This window comes from Dufourea novaeangliae, unplaced genomic scaffold (genome assembly GCF_001272555.1).
Source record: "Dufourea novaeangliae isolate 0120121106 unplaced genomic scaffold, ASM127255v1 scaffold112, whole genome shotgun sequence".
Taxonomy (NCBI): domain Eukaryota; kingdom Metazoa; phylum Arthropoda; class Insecta; order Hymenoptera; family Halictidae; genus Dufourea; species Dufourea novaeangliae.
Window position 1 is genome coordinate 319,943 of NW_015373993.1, and position 19,548 is coordinate 339,490.

The 19,548-nt window shown below is 40.5% G+C and overlaps 1 protein-coding gene across 1 annotated transcript; it reads right to left on the minus strand.

The window, feature by feature from the left end:
* Positions 1 to 686: 686 nt before the first annotated feature.
* Positions 687 to 14,436, minus strand: LOC107187904 (sodium/potassium-transporting ATPase subunit beta-2). The gene is made up of 5 exons (XM_015576102.1): positions 13,975 to 14,436; positions 5,596 to 5,856; positions 4,623 to 4,804; positions 3,971 to 4,244; positions 687 to 3,335 (listed from the first exon to the last, which is right to left on the minus strand). Exons 1-5 carry the CDS (start codon positions 14,099 to 14,101, stop codon positions 3,232 to 3,234), a joined length of 948 nt encoding a protein of 315 aa, XP_015431588.1. The 5' UTR covers positions 14,102 to 14,436; the 3' UTR covers positions 687 to 3,231.
* Between the last annotated feature and the right edge of the window lie 5,112 nt (positions 14,437 to 19,548).

Below are 19,548 nucleotides of genomic sequence, written 5' to 3' on the forward strand. Positions count from 1 at the left end.
TGTCGCGAACGCTGTCTTTTCGAAAAAACGAACAAGCTCTCGGGACAACCAGTTTTGTTTCTTTTTTCTTTTTTTCTTCTAAGTACAAGCCACAAAGACAGGAGATCAGCGGGCGAACACGTTCTATACGATTCTTTCGTAGGTTTACGTGCAATGAATAAATAAAAACAATAACAACAACAACAACAACAACAGCAGGCGTGTCAGAACGCGTTTTCTTAGCGCAACGCTTATGGAAAGTCCCGAACCACTGACTATCGATGGCGAAGCGAATAATAAATGCTGTAGAAACGACACTAAAAGTTATTCTTACGAGAGACATTGTGTAAAGTATCAGAAGTTTCGAGAGAACGCTGCTTAAATGGTATCTCGAACCGCGCGTAAATCGAATTAGAAAGTATTCACAGATTCAACGAACGATGTTCGAGGAATAAGTGTCACTTATTACGTACATATATATATATATATGGACCGTTTATTTTGAAAGTGGTGCAAGTCCATTTTCCAATTCCATTTCATTTTATTTTAGTTTACACTAAATTAAGCATAAATTACGTGTCGTATCTCATTTTTTTTAAAAAAGGACTTACACCACTTTCAAAATAAACGGTCAATGACGTAATTTATGCTAAATTTAGTGTAAACTAAAATAAAATGAAATGGAATTGGAAAATGGACTTGCACCACTTTCAAAATAAACGGTCCATATATAGTATATGTATATAGAACATGATTCCTCTGATCTCCAGACTGCGTGATACAACCTATCGACTATACGATTGCGTGGACTAGCGCTAGATACTATCATGCGGTACAATATAATCATAAATACATATTCCATACGGTATTTTTTTTTTTTTCTTGCGTACGGTTATCACTAGGCTGATTAAACTTTTCCCCGTGCAGTCCGCGCGCTGTTTCTCGACAAATCGAAATCCAACGAAACCCCGGCGTCTTCCGCAGCTGGTGTTTCCGTTTTAAATATCCCGCGCTTTCACCGACACACACGCTAATGGCGGTAACAATATCGAATATTATTCGCGTTCACTTGGAATTCATCTCGCACACCCCCGGTGAAACTGATCGACACGAATTATTCCGGGCGTCGCGAACTTGAGCAATTCTGTTTTACGCACAAAATAAAAACACCGCGAATTAAAATATTTATACATGTATATATATATAGAATTCTTCATCTATCTGTAAATTGCTTTTCCATTCCGATAGCGCGAACAATAGCAACAACTTTCGTATCGAGATTTTTTTGGTTTCTTTTCGTTTGAAACTTAACGGAGAATAGTGTATTTTACCTAAAACAAATCAATTTCTCTACTTCTTTTCTTTTTTTCTGCCCCCCCCCCCTCTCCGTTACGTTACCACCATTAATTCACGCACACCGAATACTCCACACAGCGTCCACGATCCGTACCCCGTACCGGCGGAACTTCGAGTGAAAAATCAAAAAAATCGGGCCGTGTCCCGTTTGATCGTTTCGAAAAAAAGAAAAACCGAAGGTTCTATGTACAATCGTTTCGTGGTGTTTCCAATTTCACACGGAGAATTCCTGTTCCGCCCGTGGGAGCAATATCGGTGTTCACGCGTTATCGAGATCGGTTTACCAGAATCCAAGGGGATTTATCAAGGAAAAGTTCCGCCGCCGCGGGTCCATCGAAATCGCTACCGAACCCCGATCGACGACCATTCTCGTGTATCCATATTCCCCACTTTTCCCGCGTGCCCGATCGCAACCGTCAATCTCGACTTTTTCCATCGGGCAGAATCGTCGATCGTTTCCGACCATTCCCTCCTCCCAACCGAGAACGGCGGAACTTTCGATCAAGATTCGCCGAGAGCCGCGTCCGAGAGCTTCTTCGTTGGAATTCGAAATCAAAAGTTCCACCGTGCCGGGTGCACCGTACCGACGGGCGTTAAAGACACTAATATTTTTTCTTCTTTTCACCATTGTTTCAGTTTAATACGTCTCTACGTGGCACGAACTAAGAGTTATCGATTGTTTGCTTTCTTTATTATTTTTTTGTTTCTTTTTATTCTTATCCTCGGTGTACCCTACACGTTAGGCGGTTCTCGTCAGCTAGACGAGTACCGACGGGTCTCGTGGAAATTGAAGGGAAATCAAAGGATCAAGGAAACGAAACACGTCACACGCGCAGGCCCAAAAGCCTGCTACGAGAGGCTGGAAATGACGGGGGTGGGTGGTGGGAAGAACGAAAATCAGAAAAACAAGGGGGTATACATGGGATGTGAAGAAACGGTTCGAACAGAAAAGAAAATGAAAAGAAAGGTGGAAAAACTCGCGAAAGGGGCGAAAGATCAAAGGGAAACCTCTTTACGCGTTCCAATGGATACCCCGAACGATACTTAGATCCTGACAGTACGACCACTCCCCTTCGCCCCCCCCCCCTGGGATATAAAGAAGGGATTACCGCCGATCTTCTGTATTTTTTTTCTTTTCTTCGTATTTTTGTGCAGAATTTTTCCGCTGAACTGTGTTTTTGTGCATCCCGACACGTACCCGCGTATGCGTGCTCCGTTGGTACGTATCATTCTGTGTCTCTACAGCTTGTATAATAGCCAATTTCGTTTCTTTTTTTTTTTTTATGTTTTTTTTCTTTCGTTTGTTTACACTGGTCCGTATCTATCGTCCCGTGATAAATCATTTGCTCGTGGAAGCGTCGATCGATGATGTCTTCGTGTTCTCGCGTGTCTCTGACCTTAGTGTGTGTATGCGTGGTTGTGTCCGTGAAAGAGAAGAAATGAAACGCACGACCGTTACGCGGAACGATCCAACCCCCCCTGGTGTTATGGTCTCGTAAGAAGCGCGCGACACGAGTATGAATTAAAACGACGGTTATATATATATATATAGAGAGAGAGAGAGAGAGGGAGAGAGATATCGCGAATGAAAGAGAACAACGGTACGACGATGAGAATAGCGAGAATGAGCGTGTTGTGAACGCGTGACGGATCCTACGATAAATACGACGACGAGAAGAAACGCGGCTTGGGGTTAAAGGGGGAGGCGGTACCGTCGACGGATGAAGGGACCGGAGAAAAGAAGGAGTGGTCACGAATCCGCCAGCGAGATATTGATTAAAAAAGAAATTTACTCCTGTTTCTTCTGCTTCTGCTTCTTCTTCCTCCTCCAACAGATATCTTGGACGCAGTTGGTAGTGGTCTGGCAAAAATGATGAGGGCCCCGGGTGACGCCGTTTAGTCCACCATTAGCTCGAAGTGCACCGAGCCGCGCCTCTCGAATCTGTCGTGGATGATGTTGTGCGCCCAGGCCTTGCACTCGATGTTGATCAGCACGCCATCTGCACAGTTCCGTTTGCATTAGGAGAGGTCGAAGCAAGAAGTTTAGGGTATCTTTAGATATGGTGAATGTTGCAGAACCACTGGCGAGGTATAAGAACAGACCTTTCATCTTATGGGAATTGGTCTAAACTGTAGTACCAACACCTTAAACAGCCGATGATTTTACCTCTGCGTTTTGAGAACGGTGAATCTGCGGTGGGTAGTGACACAAAAATGGAAATGGGGTGACGTACCTCCAGAAAAGTAGGTCGCAAAAAGACATTGAATGAAATATTTACTCCTATACCTCGTCTGTGGTAGAACATAGAGAAGCAAGGTTTGAGAATTCTGATCAGATACAGACGACTACAGTAAATCAACGATGAATGTTCAAAGGCTCCTAAGTGTTCCATCGTCATCCCCATCATTGGGCACTTGACTGGTTTCACGGGGGATCCCCCAGTGGTGGGAATGATGTCTGAACACTCAGGCGCCTTCGAACACTCGTCGATGATTCACTGTATCCAGAACTCGATACAGTTACCAAGTTTACCTCGAATAGGCTAGACAAATTTCTATATGGTTCCAATTCGTCTGTGATTAGTACATGAAGATCTATATTTGCATAACCATCAGCGGTAAAGATCTCACGTACATTTAGGTCTCTCGAAGAAAACAGCTACGAGAGGGCTGAGATATCCCGGGGTGTTTGTGAAGGGGAAATAGAAGCCGGGAAAACCTCGGCGAGGAATGTATTGAATCGCCCCCATGTTTTCGACGTCGGCTGGATTTTCACCGGCGCACGATACCCAAACGGTGTCCAGCCTGTTCGCGTTCTCCTCTTGCTTGATGTGCTCCTGAAGGTCAGCAGGCATGGTCGACGGCAGATTCTTCGTGTCGTTGTAGTAGACCGGCTTCCAGCCGAAAATCTACGATGAAAAACAAGCAACGTTCAATCACTAACTGTCTACAAAATACCTTAGTCTACCAAAGTTTCCTAAAGTCATCGGAGACTGTTTAAATAAAAAGGAATACCGGAGAAACTTAAAACCGGTATGATTTTGATACCAGTATTATGCCAGCAAAACTATACCGAAACTATATTAGCGAAAACCGAAATAAATACCGGTATTTTTTCGGTTTTTCTATAGTATACATGATAGATTCGAATATTACCGAAATCGATATATTACTAAAAACCGAAATAAATACCGATATTCGGTTTATCCCTACAAACAAGACACCCAAAAAACGAAATGTCTACACTCTCAAACGCGCTGACTATTTAATGACACCAGGTCGCATACCTTGTTCAGCTTCAGGAAAATGCACGGAGCGGATTTATTGTAACCGTATTTGTTCTCCTTCGTGCACTGTCCCCACATCGTCATGTCCACGTCGCAGACCTTGCCGGGCGCCGGTGGTTTCCCATAGTCGCAAACCATCCTCTTCTGGGCGCCATTTGTGTTGGTGGGAGACCTCTGGTACTCTGGACAGAGTCCAAAATTAATTTCGTTAAAGCAGTATACATATATTTACTCGTAGCACGTATAGTATTTTATAGGAAGTCTCTATATTTCGTCTCTGATGAGAAAAGATTTATTCGATAAAAACAACGCACAAAGTAATGTTTTAGATTTATTCTTTGGACCGTCTTTATCTTACTTTTACCGTTCAAAGAACTTGATGAAAGTGGAATTTTCAATCTATCTGTATTTTAAATATATACAGATTAACAAGTATGTAAATGTTATAACTTAATATATATATTTTTCTTTTTTCAATGTCAGAGCGATATATATTTCGCGACCTGTCCTCTCCGATCCGAAGACTGGCTTCGCCTTGACCAGATTTAACAGTCTACTGACGTAACTGACTAGTTAGAACGAAGAAGGTTTTCGCGCTTATAGATTAATATTAGTATTCTAATACACGCATCGGTATGTCGTTCGATAAATATATATATATATTTATCGTATGTAAATACATATACAGGGTGTAACAAAAATGTTGGAGGACCCAGAAATGGGAGACTCGAGAGGTGATTTGAAACAAGTTTTTCCTTAGCAAAAATGTTATCCGAAGCTTTGTTAACGAGATATTACCGAAAAACCCCAACCAATCAGAGCGCGAGTCTGCCAGCCGAGCTCTGATTGGTAGGAGGGCTTTCCGTATATTAAGCTCAAAACTGTTATTTACTAACAAGAAGCTTTGAAACTTGACAAAATAAAAAAACGACAGAACATTTCCTTGGAATCAGTATAAAGATAAGACGATCACCTTCGAGGAACTTGTCCAGCTCCCTCGTCCAGTGCAAGAAGTTACCCTCGTCACTGGCTTTGTACCAGATCAAGGTGCTCTCGACGTTACTCGCTGGGGGCATGGGCCTGAACCCGAGGCCAGGGTTGCTCCCGATCAAGGAATTCTCCAGCTGCCATTTCGGCTGGTTCGGGTCTAACGTTTGGTAGAAAACGGTCAACATAGCTCCGAAGAAACCGGCGAGCACGGCGTAGAAAATAATGTAGAATAACAAAATCTTCGCTGTAACAAACAATGAGGAGCATGTTAGTAATTGTTCCACATGAAACAGCAGAAGGAAACGTACATTAATGAACATTAAATTTCCACTGTAAGCACGAAGAAAGTTTCGTAGTTTCTGATCCTTGGTGCCTTTTCGATGTTCAACAGAATTAAATCAGATTCACAACACATTTGCGGAAAATTATTTGGAAATCGAATTTAATAAAGCTTTTTACACAGAGTTTAATGAAAGTAAGAATGAAAAGTAGAATATATTCTACTCATGAAAATACGTACACAGAATGCTTTAAATACAAAGTTTTCAGGACTAAATTAACATTTTTTATTAATTCTTCCTGTCATTTAAACCAGTTTCTCTGATATTCTATAACCTTCCACGATTCTTCTAGGAGGAATCGAAATTCCCCCATAGGTAGAATGAAATAAAACCACGATACAACGACTTAAACCGAACGACCATTACGTTTCCATACACCTGAGAAGTTATTGGACATAAGAATAAAAGGTGTAACACAGTGAAAGCTGAATAGACAGAAATTAATTTACAATGTTTTCGACCATCTCTCTCTTGGTTGTCGTAAATCCTCATATACAAGAAGCAAGCAGCAACACGTAGAAAACCTGTGGATCGTAAACACGATTTTTCCACTCAATGTTCATATCAAAACAATTGTTTCGATCGGAACAATTCGTTCGCGGGTTGCACGCGTGTCAACCGAAGCCTAGAACATCGTAGCAATTATGATCCAAGGCCTAATTGGCCTGAATTGGTATTGAGTAAGCGATGCCACGCGTTTGTTATAAGAATCTCCGTTGATCGTGATAAACGAACAATTCGTCCTCGAGGAATCGCACGATTTGTTGTCACCGCATTTTCATACGTTACACACGTATCGAAGCTCTACGACTAAAATATTAATTAATCGGTCGGAAGCTTTGCTTGGTATTCAAGACCACACATACCGATACATGATTGTCTTTTTAACACGTTCACCACAGTGTGCAACAGATATGTTTCCGTGGGCAGTGGTTTAGTTTTATACAAATATGAAATAATATCAAGATGCCTGTAAACAAATTTCGAAAATGAGTTTCAATGGTGTCAAACATTTAACCACTTCAGGGACGAATTTATTAAGACCAGAAAGAATATCTTTTTGTTTATTCTTCGGTCGTATTTAATTAAAATATCTTTATAATTATTAACGACAATCAATTGGTGGAATATTCTTTTTTGTTTAGGAATTTCCTAGTCAAAATGTAATTACACCTTCGAAATAATGCTTGAATGAAAGAAAAACTAAACGTATACATACGTGCCACTATCCCTCAAGAGGTTAATATATTGATGTACTCAGCATATTTCTGCAAAAAAATTGTTTGGCGCCGTGAGACATTTAAAAAAAAAAAAACGTGGCAGTGAACCGTGTTAAAATCATGTTATCAAATGTATCAAATGATACACCCACAAAAATCTAACAGTTTAAAAATTGTTTAATAAATTACACGTGTAGTGTGGATCACGGAGGAAGGTATCTAAAAGTTTCAGCGCTTTAAGAAAATTATTTTAGAGGCACGTGTCCTCCTGTTATATATTTAATGATTACATAGTACCTATTTTTGTCACTATTTGGCAACAAATCTACTCATCGTCTTGGGACACCAAGAGCTTAATCTCTACTTTAAAACACAAAATCTCGTTTACCAGTATACAAACTTTCCCTGTGATGATGAATCTTTAAATTTAACAGACAAATGTAATCAAGTAATTACACAAATAAACCATTTGTAATGAATTGTCCACACTTTTTTTTTCATTTCTCTACTGGGATATTCTCTTCGTAGTTGTTAACTCAACAGAAGGAACAACTTATTTATACTTCGTTGGTGTTAAACAGATGAAAATGAATCACACACGCATGCGTTCGTTCATGCATTTACGATTCGTTATCGGAATCACTGTTTACGATAGTGTAATACAACCGCCGTACACCAGACCGTGGACGTTTATGGATTCATGGCGTCCCTTGATCTGCAAAACGTAGTAAAACAGAGTCTTTAATAAATTTTAATATCATTTGGATACTATTATTAACATACCAATGCTCTTAATACAGGACATAAAGATATATCAAATTTTTCGATTTTTACAATATTACTATCTAAAATCGTGAATTTCCAAAAACTTCCGTAGTCCATTCATTACCATTTTGATATCACTATGGTTAAAATTACACCCTGAATCATTCTATAACAAACAAATTTGACCAACTATAAAGAATCAGAAAAGTGGAAATTCTCAATAAATATCGTAAACTATATTACAGTCGAATTAAGAAAATAGTCAATCATTCGATACAATTTTCAAACGTAAAATAAATTAGAAAATAGAAGAATTGCATATTTTTCGATGGAATAAATTCTCTTTCCATTCTCCAAAATATTTTTATTCCAACTAAAAACAAATGAGGGGAACCAAAAGGGGAAATTGAACAGCACGAATTGCACATTGTTCGATATAATGAATTTCCTTTTTTCGTGTCCACGATATTTCTATTTTAAGTTAAAACAAATTTGGGGAACCAGGGGAGAGAATTGACAAACGAATAATTGCACAATTTTCGATGTAATAAATTTCCTTTTCTCGTGTCCACGATATTTCTATTCTAACGAGCACAGATTGACGTGAAGGGGAGGTGAGACGAGACCGGAAAGAAGAGCGTAGGGGCTGTGTCGTGCGCTACTACCTATCCTCCTAGTACGAGAAAAGCAGAGTAGGTTATTGATCCCAGTGTGCGGGAGCTCGCTACATTGGACAAATATCCGCGCTGCTGGATTACGTCTCGCCTCGTCTGAACCAACCCTACACGTCTTACCCTCGTTGGAGGAAGACTTGTACGATATCAGATTTCCTCCTATTGCCTATCGGCCATTTTACCCTCTCCCATACCCCTTCCTTTCGCTCTGCGTCCCTTGAACGAACTCCGAATTAACCCCTCTGTAATCGGATTTTTCAGTTCCGTGAATGCTTTGTTATTAAGAAAGTAATATTTTTTTTTGTCACGATTTTATGTTACATTTAGGTGTACCAATATGTACAAGTGCAATACACAATTTACAGTTTAAATTTTGGACTTCGTTTCTGTCAACATGGCGGAAGATGTTGGAGAGAAACCGCAGGGGTCCATGGTAGATGATAAAAGGTACACTGATTATTTAACTATACATATATTTGTATATGAAAATAAACAGTGTAACCTTTTGTTTACGAATCACTCGTCGAAAATCACATTCTCACTCTGTCGTAATCGATTGTGATTAAATACAATTCAAGTACAGCTTTCTGTACATAAATGTGGAATTCAATATTTCTGCGACAGCAATTTTGTTCAATTTGTAAAATTTCAAACGCAACGAAGTAAAATGTTCAATTAACTCTACTAAAAAGGTTCGCTTCATTTTTAATTCTTGCCTTTGAAAGTTAATCTATGGGAAAATTGGAATTTGCAAATACACCCACAGTCTACTAATTACAGTAATTGCACTCCTCTTTGATTTGAAATCTGTTGAGTCTTGTGCACACGACGCCCTTTATCTGGTGGTACTGAAACGGAACCGTAACTGATCAATGTTACTGTTAATTAATCGACAAACCCATTACCACTATTATTATTACAATCGTTCCATTTTGTAAATCTCTCGGAAACCACTGAAAATCTCTAACCTAAAAAACCACACGAACGTGAAGTGCCGTGCTCGTATTAACCGCTGTACACTATCCAAGAAATTTAAATTACTAATCCTTAAATGAAACTGGGCCGCAGTTGAAGTCGAATCGAGGCAACATATATTTACCTGTCACTAGATGGACGACACACGTGAAAGTTAATCTATAAACTTCCAGAACACAAAGTACAATTATCGCTAAATCCACCAGTAAACTAAATTGCCTAATATATTAAATCTACTGAAAAATTCAGTCCGATTTTGAATTAAATGAAAATAATACATTTTCAATACATATATTAATATTTACTGAACAATAGAATTTCCATCGTTACTAATGACTTCTACCCAACGTGATGGTAATTCGTGGATTCCATAATAAATGTATTATTTTCTTTTAATTCAAAGACGGAGAGAACTTTCCAGTAGACCTAATATTAATACACACAATACAATACAGCGTAATAAATTAAAAAGCTAAAATTAATCTCGACAAAAGTACACCCTTATGATTTCAGTGGATAAATTACAGACCAATAAAAATATGAAGTCCACCATTCAGACAGGTTCGATAATTCCAGTGTTTTAACTTCGATACTGGGTAAAATTGCCGCGTAAAAATGAACGATAATTAAAATAACACGAACGGAGAGACCTTAAGATTTCCCTTAACGTTTTCAAAGCTTACGGTTCGCCATTCTTGCGAAATGGCAGTCCTCGTTTAAAATCAATTCGTATGCATATGAGGCGAACCTATAGAATTTAGGTGACCTTAAAACGGGCCCCAACGCGAAACTTCTCGTCGTGGTTTCGGTTCCAGGGCGTCGAAACCTTCGCGTGAAACTTCTCCTTCTACGATCCCGCGATCGGCCAATTCTCGACAGGGGTGTGGAGGGGAAGTAGCAGAAACGGCGACGACAGCCGTCACAAAGGGGTGCCATTTCCTGTGTGCAAAGAATCGACAGCAGACGCAACAATATCAACGACCTACTTCACCAAAGAACCGCGGGTGGCTTCTGAGTTTGCGGCGCCGTCGCGTTTCGCGTACGGTGTGATCGATATCTCGAAAAAAAAAAAAAAAAAAAAAAAAAAAAAAAAAAAAAAAAAAACAGCAACCGCAAATGCAAAGCACAACCTCGAATGAAAAATTGTCTTGTTCTGAACCTCGTCGAAACAAACCGGAAATCCAAGACCTGGTTCACCCTATTTCGTGTACGAACAGCCACTCGAAAATGAAAAGGAACATTTATCGTTGGAAACTGCGCTACTTTTCGTCGAGTTTCAAGCTAAACGTTCAGAGAGATAGAAACACCAGAATGTCTATTTAAACCCCCAGAATCCGAGAATTCCCTTTTATTTATGCTACCAGTGCACCTACCTGTTTCGGATCAATAAACGTATAAATAGAGAAAAGGTGAATATTTCAGTTTACCGAAAGAATCTCCGTGTCTAAAACGGGATCTGTTCTTCGAACAGATGCTGGTAATAAACTAGTATTCGATGACGGTGACAGTAACTTTTGACAATCGATTTAACGGAGACATATCGCCCAATTTTATTCCGGAAGTGTTACGCCTGAAGAAACCTTGCATCGGGTATTTTACTAAATGGTACTATTCCTTTTTCAAAACATGCTTTCCTGTACCGTGACACGGGATTTCGATATTCCTGGATATTTTTAAGTAAGGTAAATTCATTTTAGGTATTGAAATAAATGTTAAAACGCATGTTAATTTATCATAAATTTCAAAAATTTCCAAATGGTAGAAGGCCCTTTCCCCACGCCACTTTTTCCCCTAGCGAAAGTCGAGTTTGCACGTCAGTGTACACCCACGAGCAAAGTTCACTTCCGCTAGGGGAAAAAGCGGCGTAGAATGAAAGTCTCCTACCGCTTGGTAAATTTATCCTAGGTACTAAAATTAATAGTTAAATCGAATGTTAATTAGACATAAATTTCAAAAACTTCCGAATTCAAATGGCAGAATTAAGGCCCTTTCCCAACGCCACTTTTTTCCCTAGCGAAAGCCAAGTTTGCACGTCAGTGTACAACGATGAGATAATGAGGTTTCGGGAAATCAAATCGCAAACAGTCGAACCGCTTGAAATCGGAGCAGGCTATTTCTGCGGGAACGGCAAGAACCGTCCGATTCTATTGATTTTGGCGGAAATCGATCAACCCTCCCCCAGATGGAGGGGGTGGGTTGGAAAAAGAGGGGTAAAAACGGCGGCGGAACGTGCAAGGAATGCGAACCGACACGACCGGAGTGTATAAGCCGTCTCTAAGCGTGCTAACGCGACGACTCCGGATCGAATGGGTTCCAACGTCTCGTGCGATGTCGACGAGTTTACGAAATGACGTCGACCAGTTTACGAAGCACACACGTCAGGAAATCGCGGCTTCGATAAGCGATAACAGCGAATTCTTTCACGATGTTTACTCGGTATGATCGTGGAAGAATTTAGGCGGACGAAAGGAAGGAGTATTTTTAGGCTTGGACCACTGATAACCGAACAAGAAATTCACGATCAGCTCAAGCAAGGCACAGAACGGATTGTTGACGGTGGCGAGTGTCTACTTGGTGTGAATTCAATTGACAGAGGAAGTCGAAGACCCTGATGATTCGAAGCTTGAAGGACGAATGAACAAAAGTTCGATCATAATGGAGCCAATGGATGAGAGAGGCAGTGATCGTGAAATTTCAAATAAAATTTAAAAAATCAGATGATCTGTACTACAATCATATTACAGATCGTGCTTGCATCTACGTGGAAATTGGAACTGTTCAAGCATAAACGGAAATACTAGGTTGTATTCTTCGGAGTGAGCGATTTTCCATTGTATTCCATTGAGCCTCGTCGGTTTGTAGTGTCGCTGAATGATGTTAACATGACGTTCTGCTCTAAGATCGACTACAGAAGATTCAGTTCCCATCCGATAACCCTCAGTTTCTGTCAATTTGTCTTCCAAGGAATACGAACTCCGTGAAATCCTTCGAAAAATATCAGAGGCGCAATGTTAATTATGATCACTGTACAGGCTGCAATTGATTTCACCGAGTGTACCCGCAATAACAGATCCTTGTCGGCCGAATCTTACCGCAATTGTGTTACATAACAGGATAGGGGAGGGGGGAGGAGGGCAGTGCGGGGTATTCGTTTGTAAACGTCACTGGACAGTGGCACACACGCACTAAACAGCAGAAATCACGGACATCTAGAACGTTATAATTGAAAAAGTTGCTTCGACAAAGTTGAATATCTCCTCGAAATTGTAGTAATTGAACTCTATTTTTAAAACTACACCGCCATCTAGCGAGTCTCCTCCGTTCGATAGCCCAAGCGGGATCGTTCCAACGCGAGACGATTACATTCAGGCCACCACGTTCGACTAGAAAATACGACCATAGACGTGAATCAAATCGTGCAAAAATTAAGGATTCAGACATAAAGGATAGGGTCAATTCCTCGGTCGATTCCCCTCCACGAGCGTCCCCAACAGAGAAAAATAGGGCAATGGAATTCGCGAGGGTTGCCGCCCCTCGGTGATTCTTTCGAAGGGACCAATTTGGAACCTTGAAATTCCCCGCGGGCAGAAGAAGGATGCTACGAGTGGAATCGAGAAGGCAGACATTATCGAGGCAGGATACGCGTAACGTCTGATAAAACGGGGACACTTCCACTTCGACCGTATCCTTTTCCACTCGCCCGACAGAGTTTTAACGTAAAGACCGATTGTGACTACAGAGCAATTCGTATGAATTTTCGTGAGATTTTTCGTACGAATTTTCCTGCGAGTCACGAAACGTTCAGCCTCGATAACCTGCGAAGAAATGCAAGTCCAACGACAGCCCTCCCACCCACCCCCGTAGCGGTAGCATCGACGTTAGACGAGAGAAATCGATTTAACCGGGAACCCAGAACGCCTTCGCGTATTAGAATGCAGCACGGAAGATCTTTACATGTATATGGCATCGCTGGTGAGCTGCAGTGCGCGCGTACATTGCGACACTTTACGTCAGGAACGGGAGCGTCACGATGAAATGTCAATCGAGTGAACCTCGGCTGCCACCAATTATGCCACCCTGATAATTGTTCGCGATGCCTATTAAAAAAAAAAAAAAAAAAAAAAGAAACCTCTCGTGAAGCTACGAACCTATATATCATCCAACGATCCTTTACCCAATCTACGAAGATGTCCCCGAATCGATCCTTCGTGCTCTTTACAATTGGCTACCCATCCCAAAGGAAACTCCCAAAAAGATTTGAACAGGACTCTGTATCCTGAACGAACGAACCCAATGGGAAACCGAGGGGGTGGAGGGGGCACGGAACGTCCACAGGGACATAATTCGATTTCACTGTACGTTAAAAAATACGAAGAACACCACTTACCCCAACTAGCGCCTGTACGCCCGAGGAACTGTCCCGTCTCGGAGTTCCACAGAAAGATCCTGAAGCCCTCCCATTTGCCCAGCTTCGGCGGCGGACTGTAATACTGCTCGACTTTCTTGCCCTCCATTATTCCGGGTTCCCGTTGTTCTTATACTCGTCGAATTAGCTGCAATATGATTAGTATGTTTTCTGTCCGCCGTTACACGGCACCAGCAAACTCTCTATCTCTCCTCTCTAGTCCCCCCGCGTGATGATACCACCGCGAGCAAAACCGTCGTCGGCTAGTCCCGGGATCCCCTTTACTCGAACTCCTAATGCGCCACCTCTCCCGCCTCCGTGCGATCTCGCTGGTCTCCCGAAGGAACAGTGGCGCGGGCCGAGGACGACGCGAAAGAAGGAAGGAAGGGTTGTGATACGGTGCCCTCGTCTGGAGCCGTTGCTGTTCTCGGGCGCACTCGTCCGGCGGAGGGATGAATATTGAGCGATCGAAGCCAGCCTGGCCCCGAGCTTTTCAGGCCGTCCCCTCCTTCTCCCGTTCCGCCTCCCTCCCTCCTGTGTCAACTCGTTCGTTCTTTCTCTCTCGCACGCACGGTCTGTCTAGCTTCTTCTCTCTGTCTCTCTCTCTCTCGCACGCATGTACGGTTCGACCAGTGCCGACGCGCGTTCCGGAATCACCACCGTTTTGCCACCCTACCGCATCCGCCGCGACGCAATCGCGCAGCCGCGTCGTGGTGGAGCACCCCTCATGGAACACACTAACAACCCCCACCCCGTTAACGGCCCGTTTCGTCAGGCTTATCCGAACCAGGCGGCGCCACCGTCAACGGTACAACCGGCTCGCTCGACGAACCCTCTCGCTCCGTCTCGTTGTGGCCTGCTCTTATCTCCTCCGTTCCCCCTCCCCAACCCACCACCCAGTTCACTTCTCCTCGTTGTACGACAATGCGCGTTCTCTCGCGGATTCGATCGACCCCGCTGCGTGAAAACGGCGACTCCTCGCGGCGGTGGGTGCTTAACTCACAACCGCACACGACAGGACAGACGACAACGGACACACACACGGGGAGAGGAACGATTCTCTCTACGAGTGAACCCCCCCCCCTTGTTTCGCGATACCCTTTGGCCTGCCTCGCGGCGAACCTTGACGGAAGGGCGCTGCGCGCGGCACGGATGAACCCGCGGAAAGGACCGCAAAAAGAATGAATGGAGTTGGAGAGGTGTGATATGGAATGAGTTTCGTATTTTTTTTTTTTGGTCGTGGCTTTTCGAAACGCGTCCAACCGTCACGGAATCCAGAGAGAGAATGAACCGAGAGATTTTCTGGCGACTTCCGTCTTCCTGTGTGTAGCCGTTATCGCGACGCGATACACGGCTGTTCACGATGTACCGTTGTGTGTACGTGTTTTTATGTGTGTTTGGGTCCTATAGGAGAGTGTCGAGTATGTACTGTTTAAAGTGAGGGGACAAGCTTTGAATTCGCGCGAGATGCTTCGTACTCAGAGTTGGGCAGAATCTTAATCGAATGATAGACAGTGATAAGCAGCAGTATCTAAGGGTGTCGTTCTGAGCTTTAAACAGTTAATGTGATTAAATAATTGTTCGAGAAATGAAGTATTATTTTATTATAAAAATGGAAATTTCCACGTTTAAACGATTAAAACTGACGAAATACTTCTTTTATCTTTTATTCGTTATCCGAAACTTTGTATCTAGATAATGAGTTTGCCCATCTGTGTTCGTACTGAAGTTAGGCTTACGGGTTTCGGAATATTTGATGCCTGAAGTTTGTCGATAATGTAGTCGCCGGTGCGGCATAATAGCAGAAGGATGTTTCGGAACTTCTGCCGAATAATTCTGGTGTTATCGCACGCTTGGGAATTCGAAAATAGAGAAGCTGCGATATCTTGCCTTCTGATTAGGCTCGCAACGCAAGGCGGCCTGGTACATATGTATGTTCGGCTCTTGGGCACGTGTTCAATTAGGTCTTTTTTTCTTACGTACATTATGTATTCGGTACGACATAAGCTTCCGTTCGCGTGCGGAATCGATATCATCTGAGGATGCTGAAATTTCAATGTTCAACCCTTAACGACCAGAGCCTTGAATCGTTATTTCGAAATTATGAGAATGAAATAGACATGTGTATACAGGGTGTCCCACATATCGTGAGCACCTTCAGTATCTCGCTTGTTTTTTGAAGATACAAAAAAGTGTGAGACGAAAGTATTATTTGGTTAGAACGAAGCAAATACCGCAAATACTACGATCAGCAGAAAGTTTTCTAAAGGTCATATTTTTCTAAATTTCAAGGTCATCGATGTTTTTTTTTAAATGGGACTACATGTTTTTATCATCATCAAATAATAGTTTAGCCAAGACCAATCCAATGATCTAGATAATATGATCTTCGTGTCAACTTAAGTACGAAAAATCCCCAAATATAAAAGAGTAGACTTACATAAGAAAATAACTGCGATAGAGACATCACTTTAAGCATTCGTTAAAATAAATTCTCTGCAAATCAAAAGCAGGTGAGACATTTAAGGTGTTCACGTTTGGTGGGACACCCAGTATATGTTGTATCCTATTATTTTGAAGTCGAAATATCTATTGCACAATAAACTTGATTATTTTCTTCCTAAGTGGTAATTGCTCGTTTCGGTCACTTACAAATATTTGTAAAAAAGCAACACACAGCATGTTGTCTAAAAAAAAAAAAAAAATAGCAACCACGTTATTAGTTTCACTTCGGTGAAGTATGGAACGGTTCCAGACCCTAATGGTATATAGTTCGATCGTTTGTTCCACTTCAATTGCAGCGATTAATGTTCCATTTCCTATCACGAACCAAGGATACACCTAATATGATCTGAAACTAATAGTTTAAGGATGTACGGTAATAATAATCGTATTAATTTTGTATTTCGTAACCGATGAATAAGAAAAATTTAGTTACCTTTCCGCATGGTCTTTACGTTAATATAAAAGAAAAACTATTAGGAACACAATGCGAACACGCCGTATTGCATTTCAGCCGTGTAATTAGCATCATCTTGAGTACCACGATGTAATCAGGATCCCGTGTGACTATAACTTGACGAATTTCCTCGAATACCACACCACATCCGTACAAATGCCGATAACGTATATCCATTAAGTGCCATTACGGCTGAAACAAATTGCGTTAGTAGCTAAATCATTACTCGTTATAAAAACAAAATTCGAAGCACGGATTACATTAAATTTACATATTTCCTTATGAAAAAAAAAAATTAATGTTTTGCTAAGAATGTTTATCGAAAGCTACTTCTGCATTTTTTTAAATTTCAATAGCATGTTTTTGCGCGACGAATTCTTGTATAAGATGCCCTTAGCTCGACAGTAAGAATGTTTTCCATATGGAACCATAATGCGGTATCTGTGTTGCTTACATTGTGCCGTACATGCACACTCTTACATAACGGAAGTCTTGTGGATCGATTGGACTCACAATACTCGATTCGGTAATACTTATTAACGAAATTTCATAATTATTACACTGGTGAAAAATTTAACGAATATTCTATTATTACATAAGAGATGAAATTGGAATTTCAATTGGTTATCGAATTGATTTACACAATACACCACCACAAATTATGTAAACACAGAGTGTCGGTGAAAAATTTGGTAAACAGTCAACTAAAAGCATTGAGACATTCGAAATGTGAGACTTTAAAATCTGAGTTATATGAAACGAAATAATCAAATTTGTTTTATTCACTTTACTTTTAATATTAAAAATTAATAGAATTTTCAACTCCTAAAAAGGTTTATTCCTAATATTTGTACATAACAATTTTCTATCTGTGAATCTCTCTCCATCTCTGTCTCTCTCTAAAAAATTGAATAATAATATCATGATTAATTTTCTTGTGGATAATTAGAAATAAATTTTGATATCACATAAGAAATTCCATGGTACGGAAAATTTTACAATAAGACATTCCTGTGAACTAGAATTTTCCAACATTTCAAACCTTAATAACGATAAACAATAAACACTTAATTGTAATATAAATTTGTTTGTACTATAATACATAGTTTGATAAAGTCGGCTATCGAATGATTCGGTAGATGCATCAAACGTCTGCTCATAAGTTTCAACCCTTTTATTCATCTCCCCTTAACACACAAATACTAAATACAACCCCTGAATAACAACATATCGAATTCCCACTGAATATATATCTTTCGAGAAACAAAATATTATATTTCAATATTCATTTTACCAATGCAAATTTACATATTATACAAATAAACAGATGCCGAAGTTACATTAATTCATCGCATATCTAGAACACAATTGGAATTTTCAATTAGTAAAGTATTATAAAAGTCTTTCAATCTTTATATAGGAAGCACGTTAATTTACATATTTTGCTTGCTATTGCTTTAAGGAAACATGTACTTTTAATCTAATTAAACGTAATTCAAACATTAACACTAGATTTACTGACATTTCTTCTATACCTATCTCCACGGACACGCGTCAACGAAACCGTACATTTCCTTTAAAAAAAAAAAGCTTATTTTATTTAATATTAAATTTACGATCGCGTCAAATCGACGCGTATCCATAGCAATAGATATACAACATAGATAATCTCGAAATTAGAAGGCATTCGAAATGCATCAAAATAACGCGTTCTGTAAACCTAGCGTTAAACGTGCCCCCTCGGTAATTGCGAACGATTTGGTTGGTAACGTTTTTTATTAAATATTTCATTACAGGAGGTTAAAATATTTATAATGCATTCAGATAACAGAATTTACAAATATATTTTAATATTTCCATATGTATATATCTATATATATATATGTATATATATATGTATGTATATACACATCACATATTTGTATGTAAATCTTTCTCTTTTTTCCCTACCACACTTCGCCTGATACATACACGCGCGTCTCGCACACAAGCACACACCATTCTCTCCCTAAGCATTCCGTTCCTTTATGTACACGACATAGAGTGGCACAAACTGTCGTACAGATTTCGTAACTTCTTTTTTTTTTTTTCGTTTTCGTATATTTTTCGCGTCTCTCTCTCTCTCTTTCACTCTCTCTTTCTTTCTGTCCCGTCAGAATTTTCTTCGTACCATGATAACGCTATTTTATTTATTTATTTATTTATTTTTTTGCTTCGTCATCACGACGAAAGACGTAGGTGATCCTCTCTCGCACAAGCGACCGCCTACGAGAAAACCGAATGAAACTTCATTTCGCACAAAATCCATTCTAAAAATCCGTTCGTTATTTTCTTTCTTTCATCATTTTTTTTGTTTTTATATTTTTTCTGTTCTTACTCACGAGAAACAATCGTAGGTCACACACTCAGACATCGATTATTCCGACGATTTCCATCCAGAAACTGTACACCCTCCCCCTTTCACGACACCAAAATCTCATCACTGCAAGTGTATCACGTCCTCACGTTCCAATCCTATCCCACTTCAACTATCCCCCCCCTTTTTTTCTTTCTCATTTTCACTCTCGATTTACAACAACAATTTCCGTTCGCTCTTC